Source organism: Eretmochelys imbricata, chromosome 9, assembly GCF_965152235.1.
Source record: "Eretmochelys imbricata isolate rEreImb1 chromosome 9, rEreImb1.hap1, whole genome shotgun sequence".
Classification (NCBI taxonomy): Eukaryota; Metazoa; Chordata; order Testudines; family Cheloniidae; genus Eretmochelys; species Eretmochelys imbricata.
In genome coordinates, this window is record NC_135580.1 from 53290117 (window position 1) to 53311290 (window position 21174).

Below are 21174 nucleotides of genomic sequence, written 5' to 3' on the forward strand. Positions count from 1 at the left end.
AAAGCAAGAGGTGCAAGGGGGAATACGGATTGGGGCACAATTCTGGTAACTGATGTAATATATTAATGGGTGATGGGGGGGTCATTTGAGGAGGGGCCAGGGGGCGGGGCCAAGAGGTGATAGAAGGGGCGGGGCCTGTGATAATAGAAGGGAGGGGCGTTTGGTGCTAGGACGGGGCGTGGCTAATGCGCATGTCCCGCTCCGTGTGACGCATGCGCGGGATTCGCGAAGGGGGTGGGCGGTGCGCGCGGAGCGAAGCGGAGGAGGTGGCGCGCGCTCGGTTGCGCGAGGTGGTGGGCGGCAAGGCACGTCGATCGGAGCCCAGCCCGGGGGGCGGGGCCTGCGGCGGGAGCGGAGCGAGCGGCCCGGCGGGAGAGCGAGCATGAGCGGCGGGGCGGGCTGCGGCGTGTGAGGGGCCGGGCGGGGTCCGCTCCCCGGGGAGCGATGGGGCCGGGCAGTCGGGGCAGGGGCCGCGGGGCAGAGGCTGCGGGGCGGCCCTGGAGCGGCGGGGGCCGTGCGCTGCCCGGCGGCCCCGCGGCTCGGCGGCGGGCCCCGCGTCGCCATCTCCTGTCGCCGCTGTTGGTGCTGCTCCTGGTGGCGGGGGCCGAGAGCCAGGCGAGCCCCAGCTCCGACCCGCTCGGCGTTGGCTCCCCCGCCGGCCCCGGCCTTAGCCTCTACATGAGCGAGGAGGAGGTGCGCAGGCTGATTGGTGAGTGCCCCGGGGGCGGCCGGGTCGGGAGGCCCCGGTCTCGGGGAGGGCGAGTGGGGGGTGGCCGGATGTCGAGGGGGAGGCAGGTGTCGAGGTCAGCGGTGGGGGCTCCCCCGGCCCCCGCCCTGTGTGTGGTTAGGTGCGTGCAGAGATAGGGTCTTGCTGCGGGGGGGGCCGCTGTGTGTGTACGGGTGTGTAGCGAGGGCGGGGGGCTCCTGGGGCCCCTGTGTGTGGGGAGTCCGGCGAGAGGGGTTGCCGTAGGCTTAGCTGCCTAGGGTCTGTTGAGAGGGGCACAGAGTCCACTGTGGTGGTGGAAGGTTCCCAGCTTCAGCTGTGCGGGGTGTAATGTTGCTGGAGCAGCGTAAGCCCCAAAACAGGGAGTTGAGGCCTAAGGTTTAATTAGTGGGATGAGCGGCATTCAGAGGGCACTGAGGAGACCTGACAGTAATTGGGAAAGTGTGTGAAAGGAATCTCAACTTCCAGGCAGTTTCATAATCACTACACAAATAAGTAGGAGGATTTCTGCACCATGATACAACTTGCTCTGCTCTGATAAGGCCACAAATTATTTTACCAGTTTTTTGTGCTTGCAGTTCCTCTATGTGAGGTAGAGGTTTGGTTTTAGTAAGGGCTCCTCTTAAATTTTGGCATTTCAGACCTGGTTTGATTGATTTTATGGTTGGAGCCTAACAAAAGAAATGTATAAGCTTCTAAAATGGTTTGGGTTTTTTAGGAGGTGGCCTATCTGTGGCTTAGTGGAAAAAGAACACTTTACAGTGCAGGGTTTAAAATGGTGATTCTCAAACTTTTGTACTGGTGACCCCTTTCACATAGAAAGCCTCTGAGTGCGACCCTCCCCGCCCCCATGAATTTAAAACACTTTTTAATATATTTAACACCATTATAAATGCTGGAGGCAAAGTGGGGTTTGGGGTGGAGGGTGACAGCTCGTGACTTCCCACATAACCTCGTGACCCCTTGAGGGATTCCAATTCCCAGTTTTAGAACCCCTGCTTTAAAACATTTGCATAGAAGGTATAAAACAGAAATGATTCCAACTAATTGAGCACTGGGAGTACATAGTTAATTTTGGAGCTGGTGGGCCCTGAGGGTGAATAGCTATGTAAACATTTTTATCCCTGCGGCTTGCTCCTCCAGTTAGTTTTTTGTTGTCTTAACATTTTTACATTGGTTGTACTTATTACTGTATGGCTGCTTTATTAAATATACAGGATTAAAAGGGTCAGATGACTTGTATATTTTATTTGTCAGCCTCTTTGTACAATTTTTCTTGCTTATAAGCCTTACTAATCATGGACATGTGAGTCTAGCATAAGGGTGGGCAAACTACGGCCCAGGGGCTGCATCTGGCCCTCCAGACATTTTAATCCAGCCCTCGAGCTCCCGCCGGGTACCAGGATTGGGGATTTGCCCCGTTCTGTGCAGCTCCCAGAAGCAGCAGCATGTCCCCCCTCTGGCTCCTACACGTAGGGGCAACCAGGGGTCTCCACATGCGGCTCCCGCAGCTCCCATTGGCCGGGAACTGTGGACAGGGCAGCGCACAGAGCTGCCTGGCTGCGCCTCCATTTAGAAGCCAGAGAGGGGACATGCCGCTGCTTCTGGGAGCTGCTTGAGGTGAGCGCTGCCTGGAGCCTGCATCCCTGACCCCCTCCCATCCCCCTGCCCCGGCCCTGATCCCCCTCCCGCCCTCTGTTCCAGCCCAGAGCAACCTCCTGCACCCCCAATGCCTCATCCCCAGTCCACCCCAGAGCCCACACCCCCAGCCAGAGCACTCGCCCCTCCCCTGCACCCAAGCCCAGAGCCCCCTCCCACACCCTGAACTCCTCTTTTCTGGCCCCACCCCAGAGCCCGCACCCCAACCCCCAATTCTGTGTGCTCTCATGACCCGCCATACAACTTCTATACCCAGATGTAGCCCTCAGGCCAAAAAGGTTGCCCACCCCGGTCTAGCATTTTAAATGTGTATTAGGGCTTGTCTACACTGGCAGTTTACAGTGCTGCAACTTTCTCGCTCAGGGGATGTGAACCCCACCGCGCACGCAGCAAGTTTCAGTGCTGTGAAGTACCAGTGTAGACCGTGCTCTGGCACTGGGAGCCACGCCCCTTGTGGTGGAGGTTTTTTTAGAGTGCTGGGAGAATGTTAAAGCGCTGCCAGTGTAGACTAGTCCTTAGAAACCTGCTCAGACTGTTATGGACTAAACACAATCATCCCCCCCCAAAATGAAACTACATGTAGGTGTTGTCTGTAGATAAATCAGAACTGGAAGTGTATCTTTTATGAGTGATATATTGCCAGTATGGCTAAGTAATTTATTATTCAAGGCCAGGGATTCTTAAACTTCATTGCTCTGCAACCCTCTTCTGACAACAAAAATTACTACATAACCCCCAGGAGGGGGGGACCACAGCCTGAGCCCACCTGAGTCACACTGCCCCGGGTGTGGGGGCCAAAGCCTGAGCCCCACCACGCTGGGCTTCAACTCTAGGCAGGGGGTTTGTAACCTGAGCCCCTCGCCCAATGCTGAAGTTCTTGAGCTTTGTCCCAGAGTGGTGAGGCTCTGTCTTCAGCCCTGTGCCCCAGCAAGCCTAAGCCAGCCCTGATGACCCCATTAAAATGGGGTCGTGACCCATGTTGGGGTCCCCACCCACAGTTTGAAAACCGCTGCTTAAGACAGTATGTCTAGCTGTTTTGCCTCTGTAACTTATATGATGAATCCAAAAGATCTGAACAGCTTCAATAAACTTGGAGACATGCTGACATCCATGGTAAGAAAGTAACAGAACGCCACTAGCTGTCACCTTCAGCCCCCAACTAAAACCTCTCCAGTGCATCATCAAGGATCTACAACCTGTCCTGAAGTATGATTCCTCACTCTCACAGACCTTGGGAGACAGGCCAGTCCTCGCTCACAGACAGCCCACCAACCTGAAGCAAATACCAGCAACCACACAACCAAAACACTAACCCAGGAACCTATCCTTGCAACAAAGCCCATTGCCAACTCTGTCCACATATCTATTCAGGGGACACCATCATAGGACCTAATCACATCAGCTACAGCATCAGAGACTCATTTGCGTGCACATCTACCAGTGTGAGATATGCCATCATGTGCCAGCAATGCCCCTCTGCCATGTACATTGGACAAACTGGACAGTCGCTACGTAAAAGAATAAATGGACACAAATCAGACATCAACAATTATAACATTGAAAAACCAGTCGGAGAACACTTCAGTCTCCCTGGTCACTCGAGTACAGACCTAAAAGTAGCAATTCTTCAACTAAACAACTTCAAAAACAGACTCCAGAGAGAGACTGCTGAATTGGAATTAATTTGCAAACTGGACACCATTAAATTAGGCTTGAATAAAGACTGGGAGTGGATGGGTCATTATGCAAAGTAAAACTATTTCCCCGTGCTTATTTTCCCCCCTGCTGTTACTCACACCTTCTTGTCAACTGTTGGAAATGGGCCATCCTGATTATCACTACAAAAGGACAGGTTTTTTTTTCTCCTGCTGATAATAGCTCACCTTAACTGATTACTCTCGTTATAGTGGGTATGGCAACATCCATTTTTTCATGTTCTCTGTGTGTGTGTGTGTGTGTGTGTGTACATACACCTATCTTCCTACTGTATTTTCCACTGCATGCATCCGATGAAGTGGTTTTTAGCCCACGAAAGCTTATGCTCAAATTTGTTAGTCTCTAAGGTGTCACGAGTACTCCTCGTTCATTTTGCTCTCTGATAGTTTCCTCTAGTTCCAGAAAGCTTATTTTATGCGTTTGGAGTTAGATATTGTGTAAACAGTTTGTCATTTTAAAGAAGGTTACTAAGTGATGTAGTTATTTCTCTTGATGTTGCTTACTTCCAGAATGAAATTATGGCATGTACAGCTGAGATTTTGGCTAATGTAAAGCACGTAGTATAGACATACCTAAACCTGGCACAATAAGACTTTATCTACACTAGCACTTTTGTTAAATTTTGTTGCTCGGGGGTGTGAAAAAACACCCCCCTGAATGACAGAAGTTTTAACAACAAAAAGCACCAGTGTGGACAGGGCTTTGTCAGCGAGAGCCATGCTTCCAGCGACGAAGCTACCACCCCTTGTTGGAAGAGGTTTTGTCTTGTTGCCAGGACAGAGTGGCTACTCTGCTTACCTTACAACAGTGCAGCTGCAGCAGCACAGCCGTGTTGTTGTAAGGTGCACAGTGTAGACATAGCCTTAGTCATATCTTTCCTACAGAAGAATATTGGAAGGAACAGATGTATTTGTTTTTAAAATGTAAAGAATGTGAACAAAACTAGTGACTACTTAGATCTTCAGTTTTGCGGTGCCTGAATTGTCATATTAACCGACATTTATAGTTAAAATAAGATTTTTACATGACTGGTAGTGTGCATAAAGTATTAAAAAAAAAAAAAAAAAAAAAAAAAGCACTCCAGTTTCCTTACATTTCTTGAAATTTCTACATTTGGAAAAAATGACTGTCGATCGTTAGAACTGTAATTCAATGTAGCTAGGGAAATTAACTCATTTGCTAGGGTAAGTAGATTTGTCAGATATTGCTGAATCTGCCATTATAACCAAGGAATGCTGTCTTACTTTACCATTAGTTTCTAAAAACAATTGAGTAATAAGGCTATATTGTTATGAATAGATATGTTTCTCCTGATAACTTGAAGGACTTTAGGGAAATGTTACTAGCCTCAGATATAATACATGGCTCTTACAAACTGAGTTTTATCAATTTCAGGGTTCTTTGCAGAGGAAGGCAAGTATCATTATCCCCAATTTAAGAAGCGGGAAAAGTGAGGCCTAGAAATGAAGTGACTTGCCCAGGGTCACTTGTGTCTATCTACATTCTCTGACTATATGCTAGGTGGGGGCGAGTAGCACCACCTCTTAAATTTGCTTGATTCATTCCATTATAAAACCTGTTTTCAGTTGTTTATAACTTTGCCAAACTTTAACTGTTTATGCTGAAATTTTCCATGCGAGGTGTCTGCTTTAGGCTGAATTGTTTTAGAAAACTTCAGCTGAAGTGGTTTAGCCATTTCCGAGAATGAGACTAGGAAAAAATGTTGTTTGACTCTTTAAAAAAAATTTCTGATGACCTTTGACAAGCTTCAGAACCCTATGTGTTGGAGTGGGGACTTGAAATTGGGGGGTGGCCTTTGTATCATCATGTGGCAAAAAGCATCCCAATGAAAATCTCTTCAAAGTTTCTTAACTTGGCAAAATTTGGAGAATTCCCAGTTTCTACATGTTCAGTAGAGACTGAAGTAGCTAAATTCCCTGAAGATTCTGTCCACACTGGGCATGCTCCAGAGAAAGATTGGATGAAGGGAGAAATGAGATGGGCAAGGAGATGGGGTATTATAACCCCTCTTTTACACATGGGAAACTGAGACATAGCCTCGGTCTACACTAGGAGTTGAGGTCGAATTAGGAGCTTTAAATCGATTTAACCCTGCACCCGTCCACACGACGAAGCCTTTTTTTCGACTTAAAGGGCTCTTAAAATCGATTTCTTTACTCCACCCCCGACAAGGGGATTAGCGCTGTAATCGGCTTTGCCGGGTCGAATTTGGGGTAGTGTGGATGCAATTCAACGGTATTGGCCTCCAGGAGCTATCCCAGAGTGCTCCATTGTGACCGCTCTGGACAGCACTCTCAACTCAGGCCAGGAAGACAGGAAAAGGCCTGCGAACTTTTGAATCTCATTTCCTGTTTGGCCAGCGTGGTGAGCTACAGGTGACCATGCGGAGCTCATCAGCAGAGGTGACCATGATGGAGTCCCAGAATCGCAAAAGAGCTCCAGCATGGACCGAACGGGAGGTATGGGATCTGATGGCTGTATGGGGAGAGGAATCTGTGCTGTCAGAAGTCTGTTCCAGTTCTCGAAATGCCAAAACATTTGTCAAAATCTCCCAGGGCGTGAAGGACAGAGGCCCTAACAGGGACCCAAAGCAGTGTCACGTGAAACTTAAGGAGCTGAGGCAAGCCTACCAGAGAGGCAGAGCCCCAAACATGCTGCTTCTATGATGAGCTGCATGCCATTTTAGGGGGTTCAGCCACCACGACCCCAGCCATGTGCATTGACTACATCAATGGAGAGGGAGGCAACACGGAAGCAGGTTTTTGGGGATGAGGAAGATAGCTCACAGCAAGCAAGCGGAGAAACCGGTTTTCCCGACAGCCAGGAACTGTTTCTCACCCTGGACCTATAGCCAGTACCCCTGAACCCACCCAAGGCTGCCTCCCAGACCTGCCAGGCAGAGAAGGGACCTCTGGTGAGTGTACCTTTTAAAATAGTGTACATGATTTGAAAGCAAGCATGTTTAATGATTAATTTGCCCTGGCATTTGCGGCCAGTAGAGCTACTGGAAAAATCTGTTAACGTATCTTGGGATGGAGTGGAAATCCTCAGGCACATCTCCATAAAGCTCTCCTGGATGTAGTCCCAAAGCCTTTGCAAAAGGTTTCTGGGGAGGGCAGCCTTATTCCGTCCACCATGGTAGGACAGTTTATCATGCCAGGCCAGTAGCACATAGTCGGGAATCATTGCAGAAAAAAGCTTTGCAGCGTATTTTTGCTGGCGTTCAAACAACATCCGTTCTTTATCTCTCTGTGTTTTCCTCAGGAGAGTGATATCATTCATGGTCACCTGGTTGAAATAGGGTGCTTTTCTTAAGGGGACATTCAGAGGTGCCCGTTCCTGCTGGGCTGTTTGCCTGTGGCTGAACAGAAATGTTCCCAGCTGTTAGCCACGGAGAGGGGTTAGCCATGCGGTGGGGGGAGGCAAAATGCGACCTTGTAACGAAATCACATGTGCTATGTATGTAATGTTAACAGCAAGGTTTACCGTGAAAGAGTGTACCCATTGTTCTATAAAATGTCTTTTTAAATACCACTGTCCCTTTTTTTCCTCTCCTCCATCTGCATGTATTTCAAGGACCACAGGATCTTCTTCCCAGAGGCTAGTGAAGATTAGAAGGCTAAAAAAACGCACTCGCGATGAAATGTTCTCTGAGCTCATGCTGTCCTCCCACACTGACAGAGCACAGACGAATGCTTGGAGGCAGACAATGTCAGAGTGCAGGAAAGCACAAAATGACCGGGAGGAGAGGTGGCGGGCTGAAGAGAGGGCTGAAGCTGATAGGTGGCAGCAGCGTGATGAGAGGAGGCAGGATTCAATGCTGAGGCTGCTGGAGGATCAAACTATAATGCTCCAGCGTATGAATGAGCTGCAGGAAAGGCAGCTGGAGCACAGACTGCTGCTACAGCCCCTGTGTAACCAACTGCCCTCCTCCCCAAGTTCCATAGCCTCTGCACCCAGATGCCCAAGAACGCGGTGGGGGGGCTTCCGACAACCCAGCCACTCCACCGCAGAGCCACTCCACCGCCCAAGCAACAGAAGGCTGGCATTCAATAAGTGTTAAAGTGCAGTGTGGCCTTGTCCTTCCCTCTTCCACCACCCCTCCTGGGCTATCTTGGCAGTTATTCCCCTATTTGTGTGATGAATTAATAAAGAATGCATGAATGTGAAGCAACGATGACTTAATTGCCTCTGGAAGCGGTGATCGAATGGGGGAGGGGAGTGTGGTTAGCTTACAGGGAAGTAGAGTGAACCAAAGGGCGGGGGAGGGGGGGGTTCATTAAGGAGAAACAAACAGAACTTCCACACCGTAGCCTGGCCAGGCATGAAACTGGTTTTCAAACTTCTCTGATGTGCACCGCACCCTCCTGTGCTCTTCTAACCGCCCTGGTGTCTAGCTGCGCGTAACCAGCGGCCAGGCGATTTGCCTCAACCTCCCATTCCACCATAAACGTCTCCCCCCTTGCTCTCTCAGATATTGTGGAGCACATAGCAAGCAGTAATAACAGTGGGAATATTGGTTTCGCTGAGGTCTAAGTGAGTCAGTAAACTGCGCCAGCATGCTTTTAAAGGTCCAAATGCACATTCTACCACCATTCTGCACTTGCTCAGCCTATAGTTGAACAGCTCCTGACTTCTGTCTAGGGTGCCTGTGTACGGCTTCATGAGCCATGGCATTAAGGGGTAGGCTGGGTCCCCAAGGATAGGCATTTCAACATCCCCAATGGTTATTTTCTGGTCTGGGAAGAAAGTCTCTTTCTGTAGCCTTTGAAACAGACCAGAGTTCCTGAAGATGTGAGCGTCAAGTACCTTTCCCGGTCATCCCACATTGATGTTGGTGAAACGTCCCTTGTGATCCACCAGAGCTTGCAGCACTATTGAAGAATACCCCTTGCGCTTTATGTACTTGCCGGCTTGGGGCTCTGGTGCCAAGATAGGGATATGGGTTCCGTCTGTGGCCCCACCACAGTCAGGGAATCCCATTGCAGCAAAGCCATCCACTATGACCTGCACATTTCCCAAGGTTACTACCCTTGATATCAGTAGATCTTTGACTGCGTTGGCTACTTGCATCACAGCAACCCCCACAGTAGATTTGCCCATTCCAAATTGATTCCTGACTGACCCGTAGCTGTCTGGCGTTGCAAGCTTCCACAGGGCTATTGCCACTTCTCAACTGTGAGGGCTGGTCTCATCTTGGTGTTCTGGCACTTCAGGGCTGGGGAAAGTAAGTCATAAAGTTCCATGGAAGTGCCCTTACGTATGCAAAAGTATCGCAGCCACTGGGAATTGTCCCAGACCCGCAATACTATGTGGTCCCACCAGTCTGTGTTTGTTTCCCAGGCCCAGAATCGGCGTTCCACGGCATGAGCCTGCCCCATTAGCACCATGATGCTCACGTTGCCAGGGCCCGTGTTTTGAGAGAAGTCTGTATCCATGTCCTCATCACTCTTGTCACTGCGCTTTGGCAGGTTCTGGTGCTGCATATACTGCTGGATAATACGTGTGGTGTTTAATGTGCTTTTAATTGCCAAAGTGATCTGAGCGGGCTCCATGCTTGCCGTGGTATGGCGTCTGAACAGAAGAAAGGTGCGGAACTATTGTCTGCCGTTGCTCTGACAGAGGGATGGGTGACTGATGACATGGCTTACAGGATTGGTTTACAGGGAATTAAAATCAATAAAGGGGGTAGCTTTACATCAAGGAGAAACAAAAACAACTGTCACACAGAATGGCCTCCTCAGGGATTGAACTCAAAACCCTGGGTTTAGCAGGCCAATGCTCAACCCACTGAGCTATCCGTCCCCCTGGTATTCCAGGCAGGACTGAATCTCCATTAAACTTTTCAAGGTGCCTATGACAGACCTCACCAAAACAATTGTCGGCCGTTGATTTCACGGAGGGGGAGAGGGGGGAGCAAATGAATACAAAACAAATCTGGTCTATTCTTGTTTTGATCCACTCCATCTATCTTTTACACCTTTGGCTGGCAGCAGACTGTGCAATAGGACTACTAGCCATCCTCTTCTCCTGGCTGCTCGCCAGAAGACGGTGCAATACGACTGCTGCCAGGACTAAAGAGAATGACCTGGTCGCGTCACTCCTATTTTAGTCCCTGCGTCCATGTCTGCCCAGGCACTCCTGACCCACCTTACGGAGGCAGCCAAGAGCACCTCGGTCATGATGACGATGGTTATGAGGCCTATTGCACGGTCTGCTGCCACAAGGCAATGAGCTGCTGCTTTGTAGCAATGCAGTGCCGCGTCTGCCAGCACCCAGGAGACGTACGGTCACAGTGAGCTGAGCGGGCTCCATGCTTGTTGTGGTATGGCGGCTGCACAGGTAACTCAGGAAAAAAAGCGCGAAACAGTTGTCTGCTGTTGCTTTCACAGAGGGAGGGAGGGCCTGACATGTACCCAGAACCACCTGCAACAATGTTTTTTCCCCATTAGGCATTGGGATCTCAACCCAGAATTCCAATGGGTGGTGGAGACTGCGGAAACTGTGGGATAGCTACCCACAGTGCAACACTGCGGAAGTCGACGCTAGCCTCGGTACCGTGGAAGCACTCCGCCGAGTTAATTCACTTAATGCACTTAGAGCATTTTGTGTGGGGACACACATAATTGACTATATAAAAACAATTTCTAAATTCTAGAACTTCTATAAATTCTACCTAATTTCGTGGTGTAGACATACCCATAGAGTGATTAGGGCAAAAAAGAAGCCACTGATTTGGGGTACCGGAACTGAGATGCCTTGGACCTGATTTTCCAGAGTACTTAGCATCATATAACACTATATGTTCAAAGCACAGCTCCCAGTGACTTCAGTTGCAGATGTGAGTGTTTGGCATTTCTGCAAATCAGATGCAAGGTCTAAAATCTAAAAGGTAGCCTATTTCCTCTTGTTTCCCCCCCCCCCCCCCCAATGTTCTGGTTTAACTTGATTTAAACTTGGAAAATGGTCAGTTTGGATGAGCTATTACCAGCAGGAGAGTGAGTCTGTGTGTGTATGGGGGTGGGTTTTTGGAGGGGGGTGAGGGAGTGAGAGAACCTGGATTTGTGCAGGAAATGGCCCAACTTGATTATTATGCACATTGTGTAAAGAGTTGTCACTTTGGATGGGCTATCACCAGCAGGAGAGTGAATTTGTGTGGGGGGGTGGAGGGTGAGAAAACCTGGATTTGTGCTGGAAATGGCCTAACCTGATGATCACTTTAGATAAGCTATTACCAGCAGGACAGTGGGGTGGGAGGAGGTATTGTTTCATATTCTCTGTGTATATATAAAGTCTACTGCAGTTTCCACAGTATGCATCCGATGAAGTGAGCTGTAGCTCACGAAAGCTCATGCTCAAATAAATTGGTTAGTCTCTAAGGTGCCACAAGTACTCCTTTTCTTTTTGCGAATACAGACTAACACGGCTGTTACTCTGAAACCGGTCTAAAATCAAGTACCCAAAAAAATGAGGAACGCACAATCAATGACCACCTATGAAAAGTTTGGTTCAAGTGATTTGCCCAGCATATAGGAACCTTGTGGCAGAGGCAGGGATAGAATCCAAATTCCCAGGGCAGCATTTAATTGCATTAACCACCAGACCATCCTTTCTCCTCATGCGATCCCTTGCCTCATTTGCTCCATGCTCCCAGTTTCTGTAACAAATTAAATGGGTCCTGCAGACAATACTCCCCTACAATACAGTGAATTCAGTGAACCCTGATTCATCCCCAGAGCACAGGGTGCATTGGTTTAAATAATCATTTTTAACTAAAAACTACACATGCAAAACCAAAATATTTTCTGAAAGAAAATGTGGTTCTCATTGGTTGGTAACCATTAGAACTTGTTGATTTGAGACTAAATATAGCATTTACACTAAACTGGTGCTGATTTTTGCTAATCAAGAGGCTACACTGTGTATGTATGTGTTTATATATTCATACACATTTATTTGAGCAATTGTAAATATTAAATTTATTCAGGTTATTAATTTTTACATTTTTATTATGTTAGAAACGGTGAATGATGCGTGTGTTATTTACTAGATTAGTTTTTGTACTTGATGTTTGTGTCAATTGAATTCCATCCTGGAATAAAGCTTAATTGCATAAAAACATCATTTTAAAATTATCTCCGTTAAATAAAGTTCCCTTAAATGTGATGGATACATACAAAAGTTTATCAACATTTTATCAAAACATGTTTTGTATTTAAAACAGATTTATTTAACACAGATGCGGTAAGTGAGGTAATATATTTTATTGGAAATGTTATCTGTAGTTAGTGAATTGAAATGGTTGTTTCTGGTAACCTTGTCGTTTAAGATTTTAGAACTAGTGGATCTCATCTTCTAGTTCTTATTCATGGAATGAAAGAATAAAACTTTCTTGCTGTTTCAGCTCCGAATTGGTGTCTTAACTTTGAACTAGTTGAATAAAGCGAAATGAAGAAAATATTCTCTTTACCTACAGAAGAGGCTGCTGCTGTCAAGAGCTAGTTAGCACTTCAACAAAGGGCAGGTCTACACTTAAAATGCTCCATTGACACAGCTGCACCACTGTAGTGCTTTAATGTAGACACTCTGTGCCGTTAATTCACCTCCCCAAGAGATGGTAGTTGTGTCTACGGGAGAAGCACTGTCTACATGGGGGTTAGGTTCGTATAACTATGTTGATTAGGTGTGTAGATTTTTCATACCCCTGAATGACATAGTTATACTGACATAAGTCTGTACTGTAGAACAGCCCAAAGTCTGGTTCTAGGTGCGTAGCCAATCCTTTCCAAAAGTCCAGTAGTTTGGCTTTCTTTAGAACTTGACAGCAAGCATGTACTGCTTAATATTTTTAAAGGTTCTTTTAAAATGACTTTAATAGTTGTCAAGTTTCAGAGTAGCAGCGGTGTTAGTTTGTATCCGCAAAAAGAAAAGGAGTACTTGTGGCACCTTAGAGATTATCAAATTTATTTGAGCATAAGCTTTCTTTTTAATAGTTGTCGTAAGTGTAGGCCTTAACATAGGTTGTCACAATTTCAAATTTAAGTTTAAATAGTTTTTAAAATAAATCTATTTAATTTAAATAGAAAATGGACTTTTTAGTTAAAGCATTTTTTAATTAAAAAAAACAAACCTTGTTTTTATGACTCTGCCAAAACAGTCTTATCTTGTGCAGTGAATGAGGCTGGGGACCTGTTGAAAAATGTGTGATCATAGAATTAAAGACAATGTCATAATGCATATACTCAAGGGGGCAGAATTAAGGTTGCACAAACAGTCTTAAGTCTGGCATTTCTTAACTTTTGAGTGCTTGTCTTTGCAGCTTTAATAATTATTTAATTTAATTTGAATGTAACGCTTATCTTGAGATTCTGGTCTCCTGTTTTTTATGTTTGCACATTTGCTTAATTACGAAATTGGTGTTCTTAATAACTGTAATTTTGTTTAAAGAACAAGGAGTACTTGTGGCACCCTAGAGACTGACAAATTTATTTGAGCATAAGCTTTCATGGGTTAAAACCCACTTCATCGGATGCTTGCAGTGCCAATGAAGTGGGTTTTAGCCCATGAAAGCTTATGCTCAGATAAATTTGTTAATCTCTAAGGTGCCACAAGTACTTCTCGTTCTTTTTGCTGGTATAGACTAGCACGGCCACAACTCTGAAACCTGTAATTTTGTTTGTCATTTAAAATTTTTACGCATTTCTCTAAAACCAGTAAGCGGCTTACTGAAAAATAGATTTGTTGAGAGATTTGGAAATATTTGATTCCAGTCTAGAATGTTTTAAAATAGCCTTTTTTCATGTTACCTCTTTACGTCTCTCTCTTGCTCTCAACCTGTTTTGATTCTTTTAGTTAACCTTATGCTTTTTGGCATACAGTATTTCTGTTAGTCATGTGAAATTAGATGGTGGCTTGTTGGAGTATTTTTTTGAAAGGTCTGGCCTGTGATAGAAATTCTTTTAGAGCGGAAGTATGACCACTTCTGTCCTAAATTCAAGACGTATTCATGTTAAAATGCAGTGATTAGACTTAGAAGTTACCATTAAAGGTCATAACTTTTACCTGATACATTTAATATGTAGTGCTTTCTTTACTACATTTAATTCAACCTCTGAGCTTCATGTTGCTGTCCTTTTGTTAGGAAAACTTCAGCAGTAAGTATGGACCTATTCATATGAAGTGAGACTGCATACCAGTTTAATTTTGTGACTTTCTAGTTGAGACTGAGGCCAGGTCTGCACTGCAGACCTATATTGCTATAACTGTGTCACTCAGGGGTATGGATTTTAGACCACCATGTAGACAGCGCTGTGTCAACAGTAGGGTGGATTAAAAATCAATGATTTTTTAAAAAACAAAAAAATAGGATTTTTTTATTTAAATAGGTTTTTCCTCAAAAGCATTTTATAAAAAAAAATCCGATCTAAAGATAGTTTTAATTAAGATACATTATAGCTCAAAGATATCTCACCATGGAATAGGGATTATAAATTCTAATTCTATAGTATGAGACAATATATTCATGTAATGTTTAAGAAAAGTTTTGTAAATGAGTTCCAATAGTTCAAGGATTAGGGACCCAATTTTGTGGGATTCCAAGGGCTTCTGTGTAAATTATTTAGGTTAATCTTTCTGTCCACCCAATGGGTCTCAGTGCTCAGTCTAGAAGATACCATCAGAGATGCATAGTTTTGCAGTTCTCAAATTGTGGATTCGTGTTTCCAGAGATAACATGCTTCTTAACAGCAAAAATGTTTTAAAATAAATAATAGAGGTGAGACATAAGACCTCTACTCCATTGTCCCTCTGCAAATTTGTGTACACAGAGTCAATCCCTTACCTCTCTCTAAAAGTACAAAGTTTCAAAAAGTTCAGTGAATAGAAGACTGTTGGGGGAGAATAGATCTGGACAAGAAGTCTGGAGATAAATGTGAGAAGGGAGGGATAAGCAGTAGAAATAAAAGTGAAACTGTTTTGACCAACATATTCCAGAAGTCTTGAGGTCTTGAAGTGTAGCCTTCATTGATTTGAGATCTACCATATCATTCTCTCACTAGAAGGGAAAACCTATAATGGCAGCAGGCTGTAAGAGAGACCCACAGGTAGAGGAACTTCATTTAAAATATTCCCAAACTGGGTAAGACAGGCATGCATGCAAAATGCAAACACTGCAACAAAGAAATGCAAGGCCTGGTTGCCCGAATGAAACCACATGATGAGAAGTGTTCCTTCTCAGTAGGAAGCTGCGTTGAAGATGATGAAAGGAACATGTCTGAACATGCAAGATCTTCAGGTTCGTCAACTTCTTTATTTCATACTTCTTTCTTAAGGACTGCCTCTCTTCCTTCTGGACTATTCTTGAATTCTCATGTTTGATCAAAAAATATAGTTGTTACTCTATGGTTCTATCGTTTTAGGTGCGGTTGTGATGAAAAAAAATAAATAGCTGAAATAGGCAGATCTTCCTTTTACAATTTCACCTTTAAAGTAGTACTGAGTGTCAGGGAATGCAATGAGTAATACGAAATGAGCAGAATAGTGATAATAATTAAATGACTGCGTTGACTTATTTTGTTCAGGAGAATCCATCCTCAACATACAGGATTCTGAAAACTATCCACCTTCAAGATCACCATCATTTTCTATAGTTTCAGAGTTACTTCCCAATGATAGTGTTTCAGTCACATTATGTTTGTCATATAGCCACAGTATATCACCTGTAGCAAAAAGAAAAAAAAAAACTCCATCATCCAGAAACAACCATCGATAAGTTTGCGATAAGAACCAGCAGATTACAAAAAGAGGTAACTGATGAAAAAATTGCCCAGTTTGTTTATGCAACAAACTCTCCTTTCCATATGATTGAGAACCCACACTTCATTAACATGGTTCAGTCATTGAGACCAGGATACAGTCCACCCAACAGAGCAGATGTCGCAGGCAAATTGCTGGATAAAGTGTATGAAAGAGAAATTGAGCAGTGTGCAAAAGCTCTAGAGGGTGAAAATGTTAACCTGAGTCTTGATGGGTGGAGCAATGTCCACAATGATCCTGTTGTATATGCTTCTGTGACAACTAAAGAAGGGAATGTCTTCCTTACAGAAACAATTGATACATCAGGAAATGCATACACAGCAGAATACTTACAAGAGGTAGCAGTAAAAGATATAACAAACTGTGGGGGGGAGGAAATTCAAATGTCTAGTGTGTAGCTTGGTCACAGACAATGCTGCAAATGTATCCAAGATGAGAAGAAAGTATTTAGCAGAGGGTGAAGAGAGTCCCAAGCTAATAACATGGTTGCAGTGCTCATTTGTTGCACCTCCTAGCCAAAGACTTCAGTGTTCCAGAAATAAAGGCTAATGTTGAAATTGCAAAGTACTTCTGTAACAACCACTTTGTAGCAGCTGTTCTGAAAAAAGTGTGAGGAACCAAGCTAACTCTCCCACAGGATGTGCGATGGAACTCAGTAGTGGACTGTTTTGAGCACTATATCAAGAACTGGCCTAATCTGATAACCGTTTGTGCACAAAATTGTGAAAAAATAGATGGCACTGTCACAAAGTTCTCAACATTGGGCTTAAGAGAAATGTTGGACACATGCTGAGTACCCTGAAGCCTATTTCTGTAGCCTTGAACAAAATGCAGGGAAATCACTGTTTTATTGCTGACGCTGTTGATGTTTGGAAGGAACTGAGTGAGATCTTAAAAAGAGAAATATGCAATGGCAAAGTTTAATGCTTGTGATTTAAAAAATGAATGGGACAAGCACTGTCTCCAGCTCATTTTCGTGCAAGTATTCTCAATACTCAGTACCAGGGTCAAACCTTAACTGCTAAAGAAGAGGAGTTGGTTATGACATGGACATCCAGCAATCATCCCTCCATAATGACAACTATAATAAACTTCAGAGCTAAGGGTGAACCATTCAAGAAATATGGTTTGCTGATGATGATTTAAAGAAAGTCATAAACAGTGAACTGGTGGAAGTCACTTGAGCACTTGGATTCAGAGACTGTTGAAATGATAATCTCACTTTTAACAGCAGTAGCTTCTTCTGCGTGTGTAGAAAGAATATTTTCTTCCTTTGGAGTAATTCATTCCAAACTGAGAAATAGTTTGGGACCTGAAAAGGCGGGAAAGCTTGTATTTTTTTTTTTTTTTCTTTTTCAGATTATGAACAAACAGGAAAATGAAGGTGAAGACGACTGAGTTAGCTACGGAAGCCAATATTTTACGTTTCTCATGTTGACCTGGTTGACATAGTGGATTTAATTTAAAAAAAAAAGTCATTCAATGAGTTTATTTAAAAACAATTTTAACAAAAACAAACCTGATTTTAAAAAAAATGAATCTTTAACTAAATTAAAAAATTCATATGCTTGTTTTGTTAAAATAGTATGTGTTTGCTTTTGAAGAAAAAAATCCAGAATACATCATGTCCTTGTTTTAGTTAAATAAAACCATTTAAATGTCTGTCTGGTGATGTTCTCCTAATACAGCATACAAGAACATCCTCCAAATATTAATGATTAACCTGTTGAACTGGAGATAGTTCATCTCCTAGTGACTTCATAAATATCTGCTTCAGTTATCTTTGGTAAATGAAATAACCAAACAATCCATTCATTTTCTGATATAGCTGTAAAACTAATCTGAAAAGTTTTCAGAATAAATCATTTAAAAATGTATAGTGTGTACCTTCTAAAAATGAAACCTACATCTATCTGAGTTGTGAAGAATAACTATTAAGGTTATAACAACCAACAAGAATGCACTTTTATGTAGAAATCCATGATTAAATCGAGTCTTCCTGACTAGTGATTTAAATCAAATCCACCCTGATTAAGACTGGATGTTCAGTTTCTACCAGAACAAACTGTAATGACCATGGATTTGACCTTCTTGGGATAGAAAGCCCATGCAGAAGGCATTTCATGTAAGTACATTAGGATCAACTGTATACATCTTCTGGAGAAGAAGGTGTTTGAGGTATACCAAGTACCTTCAGGAACCTTGGATCTCTGTGTGTTCTTAAGCATTGTGTTCACAACATATTCATGTCCATGGACAGTATTAATCATGCATTTTCTAATTTATAATAGCAAAATCAAGCATTCAAAACATAACATTTTTTGAGTACAATATGTGTATGTTCTTTTGTTATGATCCACATACTTTGCAGAGGTGGAAAGATGTTGGCATGGGTTATTTTAAAGGAAGAGGTGCCAGGTAAGTACTACCTGGTGATACAAGGAGACTAATCCTCAAAATATCTTAATCTTAACAATTTCTATCCTATGCTGAAAGTTTGAAACTCAAGAGTGAGAATATTTTGGTGGTGACCTTAAATAAAATATTACAGTATAATGTACTTAATTGGATATGCTAATTAGAGTAATTGTCTTGTTGGGACATGGCCCAGGAATCTGATTAGCCTAATGATGCTAAATAATGACTGTTTGATAAACAGTTTAATAGTATTGTGGGCTAATTATATTTGTGTAAATTTGCTTTTAAAATTTAAAAGACTTCAGAATAGGTCATGTGAAGACACAAATCCATGTTTTCACAGTCTTGCAACAGGTTGCAACAAGTTACTTGAATCATACAGTTATGCAATCTGTTTTCTTTTTAGAATCTTTTTCACTGAGCTTGGGTGTTCTGATTTACTACTACTGTAGCTAGCATCAAAATTATGTAGAAGTTTGCAGGAATAATTTTACATTGTGATAAAACTTGATTTGGTGTTTTTCCTTTTTCCAGAGCTACTTTAAAACATTCTGTGCCTTATATTACACTTATAAAGTTTGAATAGTGTGTGGATACACAGTTTTCCTAGGAAATATCTACAGCTGTGTAACCAATTACCACTGTTATGTCTATAAGATTTATAGACCAACAGAATTCATATACTCTTGAAAGCATTGAAGTTTAAATAGTTTGTGGAACAGCATGTGAAATGTAGATTGTTTCCACTGGCAACAACTTGAAGTATGATTTATTTGAAAGACTCTCTTTGGCTAATATGACTTCAGCCAGAAGGGCTGATGAGATGGGGGAATTGGAACATTCCTTTATCATCAGGTCTTTCTGGATCAGGCATTTTCTATTAGCTCTTTGATATTTCTAAAGTGAAATGGCCAGTCTCTGCTGCCTGGTTTGTGCCCTAATCCAACTTGTGTGGTATTGAAATCTGAAATTGCTAGACATTCACTCTAGGCTTTTTTTAGTGTATTTTCCTAGTGAAAGCTACCTGATCTGAAGATTGACAGCCCTGGAGTCAATCACTATGGGCAGCAGCAGCAGGTTAGGTTGCCTTGCAAATACGCTTTAACGTTAATATTGAAGGATCCATTTTAGGTGAGATGCAGTCTTTGCAGAGGTGAAAAACTGCACAGTGACAATGCCATTTGCGGTTCTTCTAATGTGGATATACCTGGGGCTTGAAAAACCTGAGATCTATATGATTGAGGACTAAGCCAGCTAGCTGAATAAAAACAAAAACCTGCGCCCCTCAACTCCCTGCAGAAGAATGTATTGTCTCACATCTGGTTTTGCTTGGCAGTATCCCCTTTACTGCCATGGATCAAGTTTGTCATGAGCCAGCTACCAAGGAGCTTAGTGTCTTACCCCTGAGGTGGATAATTTTGATGTTGCAGTGCAACATAGTGACTATGAACGTCATGGTGGCAGAGACTGTCCCTCAAGTACCTTGGAAGAATTTGAATATCAAAATTGGAACTTTAAGTCTTGATTTTGTATTCAGTTGTAATGAATGGAGTATCAGGGTGATGTGCTCACAGTGGCCTGTTTTGCTAAGAAAGTGGATTATTGTATTTTTAATCAACTAGTGCCACCTTGTGTTTGGTGATTTCATCATTAGTCACTATGAACTACAATAATAAAACCAGCAGGTTAGGCACATGTAAATATGCATGCAAGCGCTGTTTCTCGTTGATTCTTGGCTTTGAAGTAGTGGGTGAGGTGATGGAAACCTCCAAATACTGTATCCCTTTCCAGCCTCAAATTCTCTGTCCTGTTCTTTTGTGAATAACTCCAGTGCCTGTTTTTGCTGTTGGCCATAGATTTCCCAAACAGTAACCGTCTAAAACTGACTTGATCCTTTACAATTTCTCTGCTGCTTATGCAGTACTGAACAGTAATAGCAAAACTAACCAGAGTATTAATTCCCCTTTGTTGCTTGGAACAGTTGAGAGCAGCAGCAGAGGCACTGGGTTTGATGTGTGTAGGCTCAGAAAGATGACACTGACAGGTTCACTGCTGCCCTTGGAATTCTGAAGAGCAGTAGTGAAATTTGCCAGAATGTTGGTAACTAAAAGCAATTACAGTAGAACCTCAGAGTTATGAGCACCAGAGTTACACACTGACCAGTCAGCCACAAACCTCATTTGGAACCGGAAGTACACAATTCAGGCAACAGGAGACACCAAAAAAAAAAAGGGAAATAAGTACAGTACTGAGCTAAATGTAAATGAATACAAAAATAAAAGGAAAGCAGCATTTTTTTTCTGCATAGTAGTTTCAAAGCTGTATTAAGTCAATGTTTAGTTGTAAACTTTTTAAAGGACAGCCATAACATTTCAGAGGTGTTGGTACAGTAGAACCTCAGAGTTCCGATCTGACATTTGTTTTGTGGCTTATATCAGATAGGTTGGTGGTATCTTAAAATATGTCTACACTGCAGTTAAAAACCCTTGGCTGGCCTGTGCTTGCTGACTGGGGCTTGGACTTGGGGCTATTTAATTGTGGTGTATACATTTGCGCTTGGGCTGGAGCCTGAGCCCTGGGACCCTCTGCTTTTGTGAGGTCTCAGGCTCCAGCCCGAGCCCAAATGTCTACACCACAATTAAACAGCCCCTTAGCTGGAGTCATCTGGCACAGGCCAGCTGCAGGTGTCTGATTGCACTGTAGACATACCCATAGTATGGTTCCTAATGAAAAGGAACCACAGAGCTTGAAAAATCTCCTTCCCAGTGTAAGTAAGAAGCTTGCCCAAGCAAGTAAACAGACCTGTGTCAGTTCTGCAGATT

The 21174-nt window shown here is 43.6% G+C and overlaps 1 protein-coding gene across 4 annotated transcripts in view; it reads left to right on the forward strand.

Moving 5' to 3' along the window:
* The first annotated feature begins 279 nt into the window (after positions 1–279).
* The window catches only part of RYK (receptor like tyrosine kinase), a 152299-nt gene continuing 131404 nt past the window's right edge, over positions 280–21174 (forward strand). For 3 of the 4 annotated variants that reach the window (XM_077826219.1, XM_077826221.1, XM_077826222.1), the window contains exon 1: positions 280–709. In XM_077826219.1, the coding sequence (XP_077682345.1) occupies positions 445–709 (265 nt within the window). In that variant the 5' untranslated portion in view covers positions 280–444. The remainder of the gene's footprint in view (positions 710–21174) is intronic. The other variant, XM_077826220.1, reaches the window with a different exon arrangement.